This window comes from Accipiter gentilis, chromosome 28 (assembly GCF_929443795.1).
Source record: "Accipiter gentilis chromosome 28, bAccGen1.1, whole genome shotgun sequence".
NCBI lineage: Eukaryota > Metazoa > Chordata > Aves > Accipitriformes > Accipitridae > Astur > Astur gentilis.
Window position 1 is genome coordinate 14181079 of NC_064907.1, and position 19160 is coordinate 14200238.

A 19160-nucleotide genomic window follows, 5' to 3' on the forward strand; every position below is an offset into this window, starting at 1 on the left:
TAAATAAAGCGGAGCACATTCTTTATTCATCAATTTTGATAGCTCTTAAGTGTAATAATTCAGGAAGTTCGAGGGTCCTACAGTTTAGATTTTTAGTAGCTCTTTTGATGTATGTTAATACATATTGCAATTAACTTTGTACTGTTATTAACTAAAATGCCTATACTGTCTGAAATGCAACACACTGTAAAACTGTTGTTATGGGTGTTCTGCATTTATCTTCAGTCACTTCTGAAACAAATATGCCACTTTTACAAGTAAAAATGCTTTTTTAGCAATCAGGCATAGAAATGCATTCTAAAATCTGAAGGCTGAACTGGACTCCCCATGAGTGTGTATTAGCAATTTCGTTTGGATCAGAAATGTGCTTTTGAAGTGAATCTCCTAGTTGTCCCTCCTTACCCAACTTCGCTTCTCATTGCCGTACACTCACTGAGGATGTGAACTGGATTTGTCTCTGATCAAGTCAAACCAAACGATGTGCTCCAGGGATGCACTCGGTGTGCCAACAGACTTTCAATCCAGAGCAGAGCTGGTCTGCATTAACCCATGTAATGTCTAAAAATAACCCAAGGGAACCCCAGTCTGAGGAGGAAGAAAATCCCTGTCATCAGGATGCTCGTGACTCACAGACCCCATCAAAACCTATTTTTGATGAAACTTTTCTGTAATAATTAGGCACTGTTTGGATTATGAGTTTCATTTTCACTGTCTAATAATTGATTTATTTTGATTAGGCTTTTAAAACATTGGTCGGACTAAAAAAAATAATAAAAAAATTGCTGGCTCTCTATATAGGGTATATTCCTTTTGTCCCTGGCAAGATACATAGTGTAACACTTCTCAGGAGAACAATGCAATCAAAAGGCAGTCTCTTTTACCTACTGCCAAGGAAAGCAGGATGAAAAAGCAGGAAAAAAGGAAAGGGAAGGAGGAGGACTTGAGACAATCAGTGGTATAGAGCACATGGCCAACAAGGAGAGATCTGAAAGCCAGAAGGTGGGCATTTCAATGATTCTGTGGTTTGGTGTTGTCAAAAGTGTGGAAGGTGGTTAGATGGAGTAGAAAGATAATTTTTAATGGATAATAGAAAGAGAAGGCCTCTGAAAGAAGAATGTAATAGTAGTGTAGGGAATACATTTACATTTAGCGGGTGGAAGCCAAGCAGTGTTTCAGTACTGTCAGAGGGTATGACAAGAGGGATTGACCCCACATTGCAGTTTTGGGGTTCAGGTTGGACCTTAGGGAAGAAAAAAAAAAGGCACTTTCTTTGCAGTTTTTCAATATTTATCCAGACAAAGCCACAGCTAAGCTCTTCTAATGTTTTCAGCGGTTGCACCTAGAGCAGGAAGATGGACTAGAAGACCCCCTTGGGTATTGTAAAAATTCAGTTTGTTTACAATTATTTTATTTTCAGTTGAAAACTAAAGAAGGTTTCTATATTACCTCCGTAATAATGAATCTTCCGTTAGAATAGAATCCATCTCTGATTTCTCAGGTTAGGTCAGCTGTTTTGTGATAAGATGAAATAATAATAAAAGCATTTTCTTTTTTCCCACAAGATAAATGGGTACAGAAACTTAGAAAGGATACATTACTTAGATATTTTATAGATATATCATCTTTCCAATAAGTTACAGAGGTAGATAGGAGCTAATAAAAGTCTTTGGAAAGATGTAATAGTCTTGCATAGCTTTGAAAAAATACAGTTAGATGAATTAGATTGGACGGTTCTGGGTAGTCTGTACTTTAAGATTACAGAAGTGAGAGCGAGAAAGAAGAAAATAAGAGAACAAAAGTCACTGCCTTGGGAGATAAGAGTTGTGAGACATTAAAAGAATTCATCACTGGAGATACTGAGGGAGGGAATACAAAGCCAAGAAGATAATTTATTGACCACAGAACCACTTTATCCAAAGGAAGAAAACTAATGCATAAATACATCAAACAAAGAACAGATTAAGAAAAATGAGGATGAGAAAAGTTAAGCAGATGAACCGGTTAGAGCATGAGATGTGTTTTTAGTTCCAGCTCTTCAGATTTTTGTCACTGATATCAATAACTGTAAATCCTAATATGTAAGGAGTAAACATCTTGAATAAAAAGGTGCTATTTGTAGATCATCACTTTCTGAGCTACAGCAGGTTTTCAAGTGCTTGTTTGTAGAAGTAATTGCAGAAAATAGTATTTGTTTTTATTTTACAATTAAGATTTTGTGAAACTGTGTCATGGTTTAACCCCAGCTGGCAAATAAGCACCACACAGCCGCTTGCTCTCTCCCCTGCCAGCAGGGTGGGGGAAAAGAATTGGAAAGGTAAAGGTGAGAAAACACATGTGTTGAGAAAAAAACAGCTTAAGAATTGAAATATTATTATAATAATAATAATAATAATGATGATGATGTAATTTAAAGGAAAATAATGAGAGAGAGAAATAAAACCCAAGAAAGACAAGTGATGCAAATGAAAACAATTGCTTGCCACCAACTGACCGATGCCCAGCCAGTCCCTGAGCAGCGGCCCCACCACAAATGTTCCCCCAGCTTTTATTGATGAGTATGACATCATATGGTCTGGAAAATCCCTTGTGTCAGTTGGGGTCAGCTATCCCAGTGGTGCCCCCTCCCAGCTCCTTGTGCCCCCCCAGCCTCCTCACTGGTGGGGTGGGTTGAGGAGCAGAACAGCCCTTGACTCTGTGTAAGCACTGCTCAGCAATAGCTAAAACATCCCGGTGTTATCAACACTCTTTTCAGCACAAATCCAAAACACAGTCCCATACGAGCTACTGGAACATGAACTGTCTCCCAGCCAAACCCAGCACGAACTGGTAAAAGAAAGCTAATGCAGTTGAAAGCTCTTTGTGCATGTCTTTGAGACTTGCCTCTTCATAAAGGTTTGCGGCTCTTTTCAACATACTTTCTTACAAAGGAAATTCTTATACTACATTGAACACCAATAAAGATCAGAAAACTTCATTTTTTGCTATGCCTGATTTAATTCATAGTATTTTTCCATCTTCATTTATTCCAGGTCTTTCTTATTTCTTCCACACTCCCTTCTTGAGTCATACACCGTGATGTCTATTTGACTTTCTATGTGGTTTAAACATATGCTTCAGTTTTACAGACTGTTGATGTGTTAGCGGATGTTGACATGAATTTGAAAATAGTTGGAAAAGAAAAATCTAAGTAAAATGGAATTTTCAGATTAGCTTGGTTGAGAAGAGTCTATAGGCTAAGTTGTTCCTTTTTTGAAACAACTCATATGTTCTCTTAACATAGATGTATTTTAGATATCTTCTTAACGATCTTCATTCAGTTTGTTGCCCTAAAGCAAACTTCACTCACTGGAAGGATGTCTATTAAAGCCATATGTTCTTTTCTTTTGAACTGCAGCTTACCACAGCCACCTTGGATGGCAAACTCCAATTGTTTCTACCCTGATATTTGCCAGCCTGTGGAGTTTTGGCCCTGGTGCTCTGAGAATAACGACTTGCTGAGAGAAAGGAGACTGGTAACTGGCTGTAGGCAAGCAGCAAAATATTCCCTTTTAAACTGCAGTTTTCTTCTGATTTTGTTTTCTGCAAGTTCCTCAAGCCGTTCTCAAAGATTTTCTCTTGTACAATGTTACCTTTATTGTAAAAAATAAGGGCAAAAGATCAAGAAAAGAAAGAGACTACTCATTCTGGCTTCATTCTAGCAAATCACCACAGAAGTGGCTTTCAGAGGACTTCTTGGGTGCTTATAGCCAGGTGTATTCTGTAGTGCTTTGCTAGACTGGAGCCGCTTTCCTCTAGATTGAAAATGCAGTTAAAATAACAACTGTTCCATTTTTAAAGCTAGATCTGCCCTGTGACCAAATGTTAAATTAATCGGAAAGAAAGAAGAATTGTTATGTCTTTCTGAAATGCCATGAGAGTCCTTCTGTTATACTCCTTTGGGGTTACTGGAATCAGCATGGATGTTGTCTGAAGGCAGAATTTTACTGATTTACCCTTTATACTATGTTCTGTAAATTTCTTAAGGAATATGTGAGAAAGATCTGCTCTTTAAAATATCATCTTGTTGCTACACTTCGATATTATTAAAACAGCTTTAAATGTAAAGAAACTATTTGTCTTTTAATAACTGTTTAAATATTCTCAAAAAAATTTAAGCAATTTGAAAATAAAGTTACAGGGAAAAAAAATGTTAATTTCTTTTATTCTTCCTAGTTTACTTGTCTTGCTCTTAGAAAAGATTTGCTAGAGATCTGTTTTTTTAAAAAACTAGGCATTCTAAGTGTTCATTGATGCCAGGTAAAAATAGAGAACATGTATAAGACTGGTGTAAAGAGACAGATTTTTTTCTTTCCCTTGCAAAATTGTGCTGCCATTTCAGTTAAATTTGACAGAACAGAATCAATAAACTTTATTAATCAGAGTACTTTCAAAAAAAAAATGGAAAAAATGGAATTCTCACCACCACTTTAACATCAATCAGTATGGCCAGATCACTTTCAGTACTGCGAAGAATGTTGTATTTAAAGGGCATACCCAATTTATACATCGTCGTGGTTTAACCCCAGCCGGCAGCTAGGCACCACGCAGGGGCTCGCTCACTTCTCCCTGCCCCTGGTGGCATGGGGAGGAGAATTGAAAACAAGTAAAATGCATGGGTTGAGATAAGAACAGTTTAATAATTGCAGTAAGAAGTAATATTTAATAATAATAACAACAATAACAATAATAATAGTAGTAGTAATGAAAAGGAATATAACAAAGAGAGAGAAATAAAACCCAAGAAAAGACAAGTGATGCACAGTGCAATTGCTCACCACCCACTGACCAATGCCCAAGCACCAACCGACCCCAGGCCAACTCCCCCCAGTTTATATACTGGACATGACATCCCATGGTCTGGAATACCCCTTTGGCCAGTTTGGGTCAGCTGTCCTGGCTGTGTCCGTCCCAGCTTCTTGTGCCCCTCCTGCCTTCTTGCTGGCTGGGCAGGAGAAGCTGAAAAATCCTTGACTTAGTCTAAACACTACTTAGCAACAACTGAAAACATCAGTGTGTTATCAACATTATCCTGGTACTGAATCCAAGACATAACACTATACCAGCTACTAGAAAGAAAATTAACTCTATCCCAGCCAAAACCAGGACAATATATAATATTTAGTATAAGTAAATCAAAGTATTTCTATAAGTTGTTTAATTTCTATAACAAATGCTCTTTTGAAAAGGCTTTAGCGGGTTTTTGCTAAGCAAAATCATGTACTGTCACTATATGTCATATTCAGATATTGTCCACAACACAACGGTCTCATCAATAACTATAGGAGTGTAGTGCAGCCGGATCATACGCAGCGGGAGTCTGAATATCAGAATTGGGCCTGGTATGATCAAAGTGAACGTAGAATAACCCACCTGAATACTTTTTCAGTTCAAAATCAGATTAACTGAGAGATCACTATACTGTGGCTGCACACTGGTACACTACACTCATGAATCGTCAGCAAGATTGGAGTTTTTATCTCCACCACAGGGATCCTCAGGATGGTGTTCTTCAAACCTTATTTAGCTCTGGACTCCACACCAAGAATCACTATTCAAACACAGAAAAATAGCATGGCCCATAGCTGTATTTGCAAGAAAAGTGTTCCTGAGCCCTGGGTTTCAACTTTCTTAGTAGTGACCAGCTCTTTGGAGTGTTTGAAACGTCTGCTGAGGAGGTGTGAACTGTAATTATTTTTTTTTTTAAAGCACCACATATTTTAAGCAGAAGAATAACATTCTCAAAGCTTAAGGCAGAGGACACACTCAGGAAAACTCTGAATCCTTGCTGCAAGCATGGAGGTTATCACAATCCCTGTGGGATGGAAGTAAAAGGGAAAGGCTTCCATCTTCTAGATCTTCTACCTTCTAGGACTAACTGTTGTCAGTCCCCAGTCAGCCAGCCTGTATCCCAAAAAGCTCTCTTAATCTTGGGCTAGTTTGATCTCTGCAGGAGGAGCTCTTCTTCCAAATCTAATGTATTATGTCCCTTTCCTTAAAGTGAGACTCAGCTGTCTGGTGCTTTCTGGTTACTTTCTTCAAGGACTTTTATGGAACAGAAAAGCCCTTTGGGGCATTTTGGCCATGACCACAGCATCGCCAATCCGTGCTGAATAGAGATGCTCATCTGTTCTGGACTTGCAGATGTGCAGCTCTTCGGTAGCCCAAGAATTTTTTAACCCATTTTTCCTTCAGGGGGTGAGAGAGAATTTGTCCTACCACACAGGCACTAGAACTTTTCAAATGGAAATTCACTACAATTTTTTCATATGTTCAAAAAAAAAAAAAAAAAAAGATTTTTTTTTTTTCACCCGGGGCTCCTCAGAGTTGTTTGAATGCTTGTGGTTTTGAGAATGGAAAACTTTAGCTGACACACTTCAAGTCTGGCAAAGTGAAATACTTGAAAGCAGGTTTTCTAATGGCAAACAGGAGGAAAAAACAGTCATGGATGGTGCTACCATCTTATAATGTATTTAAAATTTTCATAATCACTAAGTTTTCCCTCTAAGATCTGTTTGATAGAAGGACACAGGAGACTATACTTAATTACTAGAGTTACAATCTTAAAAGATTACTTTTCAACATAATGCTGTATCCACAGAAGCACTATACCTTTTGTTTTAAACAGGCAAACCTGACAGTATTTATTTTCAGTTTCTGGCAAAAAGACAAGACTATTTGAAATGAGCCAGTCCTAAAAGCAGATAGGAAAAGTTCCTGGTTAGCTAAGGCAGATAGAGTATAAAAAATTGACACAGACAGCTGTAAGTGTAAATATTTAATAGGCCATTGTGAGGAATTTTGAGTATGCTTTCAGACTGCTTTTGAAAAAAAGTGACTATAATGTATCTCCTAAATATCTTACAAAAATTAGAAGGTTTGGCTTTGAAGGAATATGTGGCAATGTGTGAGGAAAACAGTTGGCAGAAGAATAGTCTAATTTCATTAAATATTTGCTGTGTCACTATGTCACATCTGTCCTTGAATGTCCTATATGTTGGGGAGAGGAGTGGTGGTTTTGTGATTTTCTGTGTGCTGTTATGTGGGGGACTTTCCCAGCTGAACATCTACCAAACGTCGCAGAATTCTTAAACTGGATTTATACAGCAGTTTGGTCTGGTGCTCTAAAGGTCAGAAAGCACCAAGGGGGCAGCCAGCACTTTTCTGAAGCAGATCCTCTTAAAAACTCTTTGGGATCAAGTGGTTTGCAAAATATCAGGTACTACCCATTTTTCTGTGTAGAATGAAAGGCGAGATGAACAAGTTTGGGTTGCACTGTCAGGAGGAGGGGAAGAGCAAGCCCACAAATGAACTCTGCTTTCCCTTGGCCTTTTCCATTTCCTTAATTCACCATGAAAGAAGTGCGTTTTGGATGTATTCTTCAAGAATATATTGCTTTCTATTATACGTGATGATTGCATTTAAATACACAGTTAAATACTCCTGGAATATCTGGAGGTAGTCAGTGGCACTTATTCTTTTCGTCCTTCCATTATTCCATCATTTAGTCATACCCAATTATCTTTTCAAAACTGCATTGTGAATCACATTTTCCCTTTTAAACAATGAGCAGATCTGTTTGTCTTATGGTATTTTATTGCAGGAAGAAAAAATACCAATAAAAATTGCATAAAACAATTTCAAAAAAAAGTTGGGGTGTGCTTGACAAATAAAAATGAAGTGATGTGGTATGAAATTGATATTTATATAATTTAGGATGCCTTGCTTCAATGCATGAGAGGCAGTTCTAAAATACATACCAACAGAACTGGAATATGAAAATAGTATCTTCCGTGAAATCCTTGCAGGTTTAAAAGAGTAATCTTATTTAAGGACAGTAAGATGTTGCTCTGGGAGATATTACTTTTTATCTTATTGTCTAAATTGAACTTCTACCCACCAGTATTCCCATGATCACTTAAGCTAAATTCTGCTCTTCAGAAATCTGCACTTCAGTAAAGCAAGAGTAATTCTGCTTACTTTTCTGAACATGGTGCTGCTGGCAGTGGACTCTGTCTCAGGCATTTTAATAACTTTAGGGGAGAATAATATGCTTCTATTAATAACAAATTTTTGGTGACATAACAGTGTAAGATCTGAAAGCTGGATACACCTGAGGAGGCCTACAGAAGTTGCTGATGGCAAGCCAGTTCTGTGTTAACTGCTTTAGTTTAAATCTTTGTACATTTGATATGAATATGGTATCTTTACCTGCAAAAATATTTCAATCCAAACAGTAGTGTTTAGCTGAAGGCCTTTCTTGTATGTATTTTCATGAAAAGCAAATGTTGCAAAAAGGAATGTATTTGACCAAACATGGAGTAAATGATGTGGCATGAATGAGCAGAATTATAGCTATGATGAATTTGATTTAACATAAAGTGATATACATTCCATTCCCAGATTAAGAGCTTCCAGATTAATTTTACGTTGTGGCCAAAGTTAGAAGAACCACAATGAAATATTTGCACTGTCTTAGTTAACGTAAACAAATGAACTCATGCCTTCCCTTCTGTTAAAACAAGAGAGAGTTTGTGATTTGTTGGGTTTTGTTTTGCTTTGTTTTTTTACTTGACAAAAATGTGTTCTGAGCAGAAAAGTATTGTAAGATAATGTGGCAATTAGGTTGATCCTGTCATCCAGTCCCAGAAGAAAGACGAACCCTTGAGAAGTCACCTCCAAAGACCACCCACTAGCCCAAAGCATTTACTTCTAAATCATTCTTGGCGGATGTTTGTCTAAACCGTTCCTCAAAACCTCTGCTGACAGAGGTTCCACAGCCTCCTCAGGTGGGAAATCCCCTTGGTGCGGTTTAAACCCATTACTCTCTGTCTTAATCCATTAGGCACAGGGGATAATTCATTACCTTCTCTTTGTAGCAATCTCCTACATACTTGGCAATTGTTATCATGTCTCCCCTCAGACTTCTCTTTTCTAGTCTAAACAAAGCCAGGTCTTTCAATCTGTGTCCATAGGTTATATTTTCTAGACCTCTGTTATTTTTTGTTGTTTTCTGTACTTTCTCCAGTCCCGGGTTCCTCTTTCTGGAAGTGCAGCGCTCTCAGAAGGTTACACGCTATATGCTACGTCAGTGCTGTGTAGGCTGAAGGGATGGCTTGGTGCACCTTAAATATGGCACTCACAATTTGACATTCCACTGTGGTGCCGAGCTCGCCTACAGCAGTGTGACATTACTGACTCATGTTCACCCTCTAGGTTTTCTGCATCCTGCATAATTTCAGTTCATTTCTCCAACTGGCCAACATCACACTGAATTCTGATCCTGCGCTCCCAAGTGCCTCCAGCCTCTCCTAATTTGTAATTGCCTGTAAATCGGATAAGTAATGATTCCAGAGGGTGGAGGAAGTCAATTGCCTGCTGACTTGGCTCCTAGGTTGTATATTCACTGTCAAGGAAGGTGTTCTTTTTATTCCACTTACTCTAGATGGGGGCAAGGGGAGAAGACGTTCAGTGAGATAATTAGCTGAAATTACTGCCTTATTCTAGCAATCCAGTGAAGGCAGGGCACTTCAGCTTTTACTGGTGGCGTTGAGGCCGACAACGTGTGAGTGTCATTATTTACTATGCCACAGTGCAAATTACTTGTTCCCTCACTCATCAGAACCTTGTCTAGAGGCATTAGTCCCCTGCTGTAAAAAACAAACAATCATGCACACACTTGCATGCAGACATTTTAGTTTTATCTGAAGGCATGGACTTTGAAACAATTTGTTGGCCTGACTGTCCTGTTACATTCAAGGAGGTTCCTACCACGAGAAAGGCAATTGGCCCTTGGATCAGGCACGTTAGCCATGATGTCTTCATGTTTGTTTCACACCTAATCTGCATTCATTTTCAAAGAGCCGTTCCTAATTTGCACTGATAGAATTGAGTTAAATCTCTGACTTTTCTTCCCTCCACAGGCCTTGTATTAAAGTAGCACCAAATGCTGTAGCTTGGCCGTGTTGATTCAGACTCAGGGAAATCGCATCTTTTGGAAAGGGACAGGAAAAAAAAAGGGTTAGTACTCTATTCTTCAAGATAGCATTTTCTCATTTTTTATGCAGCTTTCACGTAAAGGCTACAGTGTCCCACTGCAGGACTGGCCATTCTAGGAGACCTACTGGAGGCTCCCGACTGCTGTTTCTCTCATTAGCTGTGTCAAGTACAGGCAGCTTGGATATTATTGCATAATACTTCTCTGAGCAGTTGAATTAACAGAAGAAAAGAATTATACAATTTTCTTAAGGCCAGAGGAAAAATGCAGACTATCTGAAGTAAGCATTTTCCCCATTGTTTCAGGCTCTTCATGTGGCAACTAATAGCAATAAAAGCAGAGGATAAAAGTTAACCTGACTTTTCTGCTCCTTGTTTTAATTTTAAAACAAGACAGGATTTCAAAGTTATGAGCCTTATTAGACTTAAAGCCCTGTTAATCCAAAGTTTTTTTAGTCTCTACATGAAAGAAGACTTCTAATAGTCCACAAGAATCACCCAGTGTCTTTCTGCTTGGGAACTGTGATGTGGACAGTTGGGCTGCTCTCTGCTCCTACAGGGAGTAACCTTACGCACTGCCAAATCTTCACGGCACATCCCATTATTTTAAGCCACAGTGAGACGGTAAATAAGAAAAGGCAGCTATAGCTTAACTACAGGCCCAAATTCAGGGTTCACTGGAATACTGGTTGAGTACTTCCCATTCGTTTGTGAAGCCTGTAATGGGAAACTCATCCTAGAGCCGACTTGCAATGCGAGCTGTGAAAAGTAACAGCACATAGTAACATAGCTGTGGTCCTGCTTCCATGCTATTACTCAGGGATCTGCCAAAATGCGTGGATTAAGCACTTTTTGCTTTCCCAGGACAGCACCTGCCCCTAAACTTGCCATTTAAGCTCTCATTTTGGAAGCGAGAAACGCCTGTATATGGTTTACTCTCCCACAACGCCCAGAGGTATCTCGTTTTACCAATTTGTAGACAGGACTCACAGGCAGCTACCGATCCCTGGGCAGAAAGAGTTGCCTCACGTCTGTGCACGCTGACTAGCTGACCCAAAAGCCATGCCTCGGGGGAGGATTGCCGGTTTCAGGTGGTAATGATCCCAGAAAGAAGGAGACCAGAGGCTGAAAGCGTTCCTGGCCCAACTCCACGCGCTTGGCTAGGGTTACAGCAGGGGTGAGCTTGGCCTAATGAATATAAAACACACTCTCCACTATTGTAGATAAAAAGACACCTCGAGGAAAGGAAATAGAAGCTGAAAAAATGAATGAAATGCCTTCCACCATGTGTGATCCTGGGCTATGAAAAATACGGTTAGAAAGAGGTTTTTCTCCCTCTTCTAGTTGAGACCACTGTGATCGGTGGCCTGACACGGTGGTATGTTTCCTTTTACCCATTCCTCCTCTTTTCCTCCCACCCATGAAGTCCTAACAGGGAATATATTCAAGTGAAGCATGATGTGGAGCTACGGGATCCAGTAAATGCAAATTACCTTCTTCTGTCCTAACAGAGTAGTATGACTTTTTTTCTTTCTCTCATCCAAGGGCTTTTTCATCCACTGCAGTTTTTTGATTTCACGATAGTGAGCCATATTGAAATTGCTTAAGAAAACAGAATGGTGTAATAAGATAGTTGTAAAAACATCATTTCAGGTTTCATTCAAGAGACATACCAATGTGCTTTTATTATTCTTCTTTATAATTTTTTTTTGCTTGTGCACTTCCCAGATTGCCAGTCAGTACCTCAACACAAATAATCTTCTTTATTATCTCACTTTTAAGCACCTTCTAAAATGATCTGCATGCTGAGAACAGTTGGAATACTCTAATACACAGTGATTAAAATAAAGACTATAAGGATGATGTAAAAACAAATATAGTTTGGGTGGAGGAGACTGGAGATTTAAGACATTTTTCTTCAAAGTGTGGACATTCACTAAGGGTAATGAAGTTGCACACCCTTTATATATGTCATAGTATACACACACGAACATCATCCTACATAGTCCTTTGGCAGACAGACTGGAAAAACATTTTAAAGTTAATAAATGACAACTGGAACTAACACCCAGCAACATCCCCATGAATTTCATATTTATTGTATGTAGTTAATACATTACTTAAGAAGACACCTATAAAAAATGTAATTAGGAAAGGAAATAGCTTTCTCCCAGAGGGAAACCTATAAGAAGGGTGAGGTTTCCTCTTGTGGTGCTTTTTCCAAATTCCTTTCCAGTAGGTTGCCAAATTATGTGAAAGATACAAGAGATTCAAGTCCCAACCTTCTCTAAGATTCACTAGGAACATACACTGCCTGTATTTTCTCTGACTGGAGCAGGGGAAACTATATCCAGAAAACAAGCCTGGTTAAGTGACTAATTTTAGCTATTTATTCTGGTCTAATTGGTGTTACCAAAACCATATATGATAGCAAAACTATAGCCAAATCAGAAAGGAATTTTCTGCTGAAGATACTGACTCCAGGCTCCTGGGTCCCTAACATCAGGTAACCCTCTGAAGAGTCCTCCGCATAAAACTGGCCTTCTGTGTGATAGAAAATAGATATTTCTATAAAAAGGGTAAAAAAAATTAAATCAGTTGCTATAACCACTTCCTCTCCAATCCTAACCCCTTCACTAATATTCAGTTGGAAAAACTTCCTAACAGAAAAGTCTGGATTCAAAAGTAATGTCAGAAAAAGACATTCTGAGCTTCCCTTGGTCTCTTAACCTTTCCTCTAGATGCTTGTCCTCCTTCCTCTGCTTTTGCAATTTGCCATTTACTGCAAAAAGGACTCTTCTAGCCTTTACGTTGAGCAAAAAAGGACTCAAATAAAATGCCTGAGACTCCAGAACTCATCCCTGGAATTTTTTCCTTAAGGAGTAGAGCTCTGCAGAAATTCAAAGGTGCAGTCACTTTTAGCTCTGCTTCCCTTGCCCTTCCTTTGTGCACACACTTCAGAGGGAGGGAATGTGTATCTGGCTCCCATCTGAAATGAAATTAGCAAATAGCCCTATCAGCGGTGCTGGAAAAATGAGAATTTCTTCCCGGGAAATGTTGCTGGATTGTAGAAAGGGCTTTGTTTTGAATGAGGACAAAATGTCAAAGGGCAGACTTTGGGGTTTATTTCCCAACTTGAAGGGATTTCCAGGAAATTCTACTTCATGAGACAAAACCCAAAATGTTCCGCTCTCCTTGCTGCTCCTGCCTGGTTTGCAGGCAGAAAGGCTGCTTGCCTCTGTGCATCGTCTTGCTTTTCAAGATAGGAGGGATCATGGGAAGATGGTTAGTTAACAAGTCAGATACCTGGGAAGGAGACCCCAAAGTCCCAGATGAGCTCTAGGAGCCAGTGAACAGCTACTCTTGTTTCCAAGCAGTGCAGGCAACAGCAAAGCCTGGGAGTTTGAGAATCCAAGTTGCTGGACGGGCAAGGAGCTCGCCACGGAGTCCTCTGCTTGACTGCTGGGCTGGCCCATATGCTAAGGGAAAAAAGCTTGGGGAACTGGTGAGCTGCTTACTCAGCTTGGAGTAGCCTCTGACATCTGGAAAACCAAAGGCGTCCAGATCCCTGGCATCTTCTTGGAGAGCCTGAGCCAAAGTAGGCAGGTGAAGACCTCAAACAGCTAGCCCACCAGGATGGGTACAGAGAAACCAGGAGTCCATAGCCTACTTAGGCTGAGTTAACAAAGAAGCAACCAGCCCTCTGCCACAAATGTGCTAAGTTTCTTTCTGAAGTTGCCACAGTATCAGCTGTTTCCCATGGAAAATTGTCTCCATGGAAAAACTTGTACGAGATCTAGTTACCTGTCCTGTATCAGCAAACTACAGAAATGTGCAAGATTTCAAGGGGCTAGGAACTAGAGTGCCCATTTGCTCTGACAGGACATGTCTGCAAATCCAGCCTAGAAAAAAGTCCTGCTACTCTGCCATTTCAGAGCAAAAAAACCGCCTGCTGGTCCATAAGCTATTTTAATAAGTTAATTGCCTTCCTTTCCACTGGTGTTCTCTTAGATGGCCTGAAATCCTGAATTTCCAGACTGGGAATAGCCTATAATCATCAGCCTGTTCTCACTTCCATGTTGTATTTTGCAGGAGAACAAAAGATTGCATTTTTCACATTTTTGTCCCATAAATCATTGTCTGTTAAACTATTTTTCATTTTAATGAATGTTTCAATCAGAAGATGAGGTTTTGACTAGACTAACTGGCAAAATCCCAGTGAAAGTGGTGGATTCAGATTGTGTCCTAACGCACAGAAACCACGCGGGTTCTCCAGGCACATTCAGACTACAAGAAGTACATTTGCTCAGTGCAACCCCTTGGACAGCTGCCAGACCTGGTAGATCACTTTGTGTTCCAGTGGCCTAAATTTAATAGCAGAACCGCAGCTTCAAATTGTATTGACTTTGTTTTGCTGAGCAAAGCAGGGAGTCGGAGAGGCTTTCCTTGAGTCCAGCTGCAGTTTTAAAGTCAATTACTTGCCATCAAGACCTGTCACTTACATTATTCTGGGATCTGCTCATAAAGGGCTCCTGTGTTTCTCCCAGGAGATCGTGGACCATGAGGGATTTACAGAGCTTGCTCAGCCCATTGCCACACTTCACGCACCAGAGAGCCAATGTGTTGGGAAACATCAGCCATAGCACTGACACGTTGCCCTGAGGGTCCGTGCGAGCACAGGGTCTCTGCCTCCAATGTTGGTCGGGATAAGGCTATGATGGGTCCGTGGGACGTCTGCTAGATGTCCCAAGTCCTCTGATTCTACCCAGACATAGCTTCCAGGCAATATGGTAGGAGACCTAGCCCTGTGGACATCCTCCCAGATCCGAGTCAGAAATCTCTCCTATGCAAAATCAAAGGCATCTTTGTCTGGGCTGGAAAACAAAGTTCAGGCATTAGGGTCTGAAATTTGCACTGCTTTGCAGATGAGAGGGCAGTTGGAATGCATGGAGCCTTGCCTTGGGATGAGTCAGGAGCCCGTCAAGAGCTTATGGCTCAAGATACTGGGCAGTCTGCTTTAGGAGACCCTGCCTGAGCCGGGGGACTGGACTAGATGATCTCCAGAGGTCCCTTCCGACCTCGAGCATGCTGTGACTCTGTGATGAGCTAGGTAGGCATGAAGTACCACTGCATTGCCGTGATTAACTAGTCACAGGGAGGCTGGAAAATGCTTTTAATGCTAAGCTAAGAGGACAAAACAGCCTTTTGGAAGGATGAAAGCATTTCAGACTCCAGCTTGACTTAGTTCCCCTAGCCTAAATGCTACCTAAGGGTTTCGTCCGCTAAGTTGAAGGGCTACATTCAAAATTACTCATACTGGTCAGGTTTGACAACTTCTGCCACCAAAGGAGTGGAGTTGTGGCAGTACTGATGCACATGCAGTATGCAGAAAAGCAGCTCACGTTTCCTGCAACTGCAAGAAAGAAATTCCAGTGTCATTTCTTCTTCTGGGTAACTCAGTAGGTGGCTGAGAGGAATTTGCTTGTATCCCAGAAATGAGACGTAAGTCACATTTCAATATTAATTCTTCGGGTTTGATTGTTTTGGTGGCATGTGTGTGCTTCTCGGAAAAAAAGCCAATTTTTTTAGTAACTAACAATCAAATCCAGGAGTGATTTATTCATAGCCTTGGCCATGTCTTTAAATAGTAAGGAAAAACCATATTTCAAGTCCTTCTAGCCTACAGCTTTATACTACTTTCATTTGGACTCTTTCTAGAACTGGAAGACCTTTGAAAATCCAGATTAAGAGGTAAAACATTCAATATTACTTTGTTAGGAAAATAAAAGCAGTAGGTCTCTACTGACATGACTTTCAAATGCAGTCTGAAATGTGAAATAATATTCTTCTTGATAGCATTTTAAATTTCTTACTGCACAGATTTTCTATTTCCAATCTTACCTATAGGACGAGTACATATAAGTCTGAGGTTTGGGGTTCTCAATCATTTTCAAGCAAGGGACATTCATAGCACAGAGATACTCACGTGATGTGAATTTTTATCCTGGTACAAATGCAGAGATGAAAAGAGTTAAAGTTCTTGGGTCTGTTGAACTCGCTGGCCTCAAGTCAACCAGCGTTAACTAAAGACTGGTACTTGCCAGTACGGTGCGAATTGTACGTGTTGAACTTGGCATGCTGTGGCATTGATTACTCTCAGGTTCTATTTTAAATTGTTTGAAATTTCTCTCCTAGAAAGTTTTAACCACTTTAAGTTCCTTTTGTCCAGACTGAATAGATTTTTGAAAGGCAGAGGGAACTTCTGTATCTGTGTGCCAGGAGGCTTCAGGATTGCCCAGCCACCTCACTTCACTTCACTGAGGCTGCCTTAAGACAGAAGCCACTGAGACCCACCTGTGTGTCTCACAGAGGAGAAATGTATTTAAGTGACTAACCCAGAAGTGCGCATGTCTTACTGAGGAATCAAACGATATTAACGGGCACCAGCTTTTCCTCCAAGCCCAGTCCGCTCTTTGGCATTCGTTTTGGCTTTCTATATAGCAGGACCAGGCTTGTAGGTGTTTCTTCCTGGCACCTTCCATGCTTTGGGATAGTCTCAGTGAAAAAAAAAAAAGTCATGTTCATAACTCCCCTATGTGAATTTCAGCATAGGTACACTCAGCTGATGCAAGATTCAGGGCTGATGTGGTATATAAACCACTGCAAAAGACCAGAAGGGAACAAAGTGTATTCATGGATTAGGATAACACTGGGACATCCTGGCTTTCATTCTTTCTCCCACCATCTGCCATTCCCCTCCTTCTCATCCTCCACCGTGTCTGAGCTCCAGACAGCAAAATGATTCAAAGATTTTGTTTGAACTTTAGTACTGAGATTCAGTCCAGCACTGAGTGGTCAGGCTGGCTGGATACACTGTGTGTGAACTCAAAGGCATCATGCTGCACAGCACAGTCGGAGCCGATACGTCATGTCAGATTTGCCCCAAAGTACAGACAAAGCACAACGCATCAGTGTTGCCCTCTGGATATTCTTGTGTTGCTCCTTACTGGAACAGTGGGGCTCTGGTCTCTCCACTTGGGAGAATATCCTGTTCCTGGAGACTCTGTCCTCAAAGGCTGAAGAGAAGAGACCCTCCTAAATTTTTTTGCAATGACATTCTTTTTGAAGATTTAAATACGAAATGCCAAAAAGCAATGCATGCAAAAAAAGAATGTCACCTCCAGTTCCATATGTGAAGGGTGATAATGAAGTTCACATAACATATGGGAAATGGTACTGCTTTGTTTAGCCACTTGGCTTGAAATGGAGACTCTATGGTGCTTGCTATGCAAACAATGCTCAGTTGATCCATCAAAACAAAATCATGGCCGTATATAATAGTAACGATTAAATGCTTATTCTCCATGATCACATAACATATGGCTTCGTGCTCAAATGTACACAATCCCAAAGGACATTATGTGAATATAAAAGATTGTTGACTCATGATTCCCTGGTTGTGTTCTCTGGCAACGCCTCTTCAAGAACAGACACACACATACGCATATATGAGGATCCTAATGGAATATTTTTTTCCTTCAGCTTAATGCATTACTGACAGCAGTGCTTAGGATCTTTATTAGCAAAAATACACATAAATATATTGGTAATGTTGAACTCCAGGTTGCATCCATGATCTAAGAAGCTGGATCAAAGCACAGGCTCTTTACATAATGAAGCAACTTTAAAAATGTTTTCTTTTTTTTCATTCTGTTTTGCATGATGCTTTTCCCCTGTTGTTCCTTTGTGAGATAATAAATAAAGGATGGGGCAAGAGGCTTGCTTTGGTTTGTACAAATCCTCAGAAGTACTGTTGGTGTTAGCCACAGACTTCGGTGTCAGCCACAGACTTTTCAAGCCTGCATCCTCTTACCGTTTTGACTGCTTCTTGAGGAGTTTCTTTATACCCCTTTCCTTGGACCCTGCTCTTTTCTTGCCAGCTTCCTTTCATCTTGTGCCTCTTTTCCTTATAATTCCTATTAACCCCGCTCAGCAAGCCTTTTATTTGCTGAGCTAGGGATGGATGGTGGCAGGGGTGCCCAACAGTTTTCTTTGCCTGCTTTCTCCGCCTCTGGACCTGGAGGAGCGTGGGCTCTGCTGCTTTTCCACCCGAGTGGAGCTGCTGGGAGGCAGGAGTGGCAGGACTGGTGCGGGGGTCCAGGCTCCGAGGAGCCTGGGGACAGGCAGGGCGTAGGGAAGGAGGGAATATCTCTCCTGGATGGGAGCAGCGGCAACCAGGGTCTGACAAACCTGCTCTTAGAAAGTGCACAAACTCCTACCAGGAGGGAGCAGAGTGTCAAACCCAGGCTCTCCTTTCTCCTTGCCACAGCAAACTGCCGTCTCCCCAGGCATATTTAATGCCCAAAGCGCAGTGCGGAAGCCTTGCTGCATGTTTTCAAATGAAATTTGGGTTAGCAGGATTTACACAATAATTTCTACACAAGCTCTTGTCCTTCCGCTTTGTTAATGATTCTTTCCAAAGTGGCTCTATCTAAATATAGGCATTGTAAAGGCTTTCTTTTTTTTTTTTTTTTTTTTTTTTTTGCATTACTTGTGCATGTACATAAACAATATGTTTGAGCATGTGGATGGCACATGTGACTGATAAACTGAGTCACCTGCAGCTATTTCAGTCCTTAGATTGGATGAAAATTTAAATTTCCATGAATTTTATACCTTCCAGTACAAATAGCAAATATTTGTTCTGACTGAGAAGTCTCCCTGCCTGATTCGTGTATGGGTTTTAGCAGGAATAAATGAGTACTAGATGAAGACCTGCTTCTGTGGTAGTCTGTTTGCTGCCTGACCAGGAAGAAACACGGGTGTTACAAAATAAAAATCCTGAAGTTTACAAAAATATTTTTGCAATACCCAACAGTTTCTGGTTATGGTATTATCATTTGCAAATCATGTTCTTATTCTCTAATTATGTTCCTATTAATCTGCCTGCTCTGATGCTTTCAAAAGCATTTCCCTGCCTTCAAAATGCTCTGGAGAATCAATAAAGTCCTTTACTCGCCCTCACTGTGGCAGTCTAGTTCCTCCACGGAGGTGTAAACGGAGGCACAGAGCTATTTCATTTGCACAGCAAATCTGTAGCAGAGGCTGCAGGAGAAGCTCAGATTCAT

At 40.5% G+C, this 19160-nt stretch overlaps 1 protein-coding gene across 1 annotated transcript in view; it reads left to right on the forward strand.

The window, feature by feature from the left end:
- WDR27 (WD repeat domain 27) overlaps positions 1-3737 on the forward strand; it is a 132428-nt gene extending 128691 nt beyond the window's left edge. The window contains exon 24 of the mRNA XM_049830926.1: positions 3395-3737. Within this exon, the coding sequence (XP_049686883.1) occupies positions 3395-3442 (48 nt within the window). The 3' untranslated portion in view covers positions 3443-3737. The remainder of the gene's footprint in view (positions 1-3394) is intronic.
- The last annotated feature ends 15423 nt before the right edge of the window (positions 3738-19160 follow it).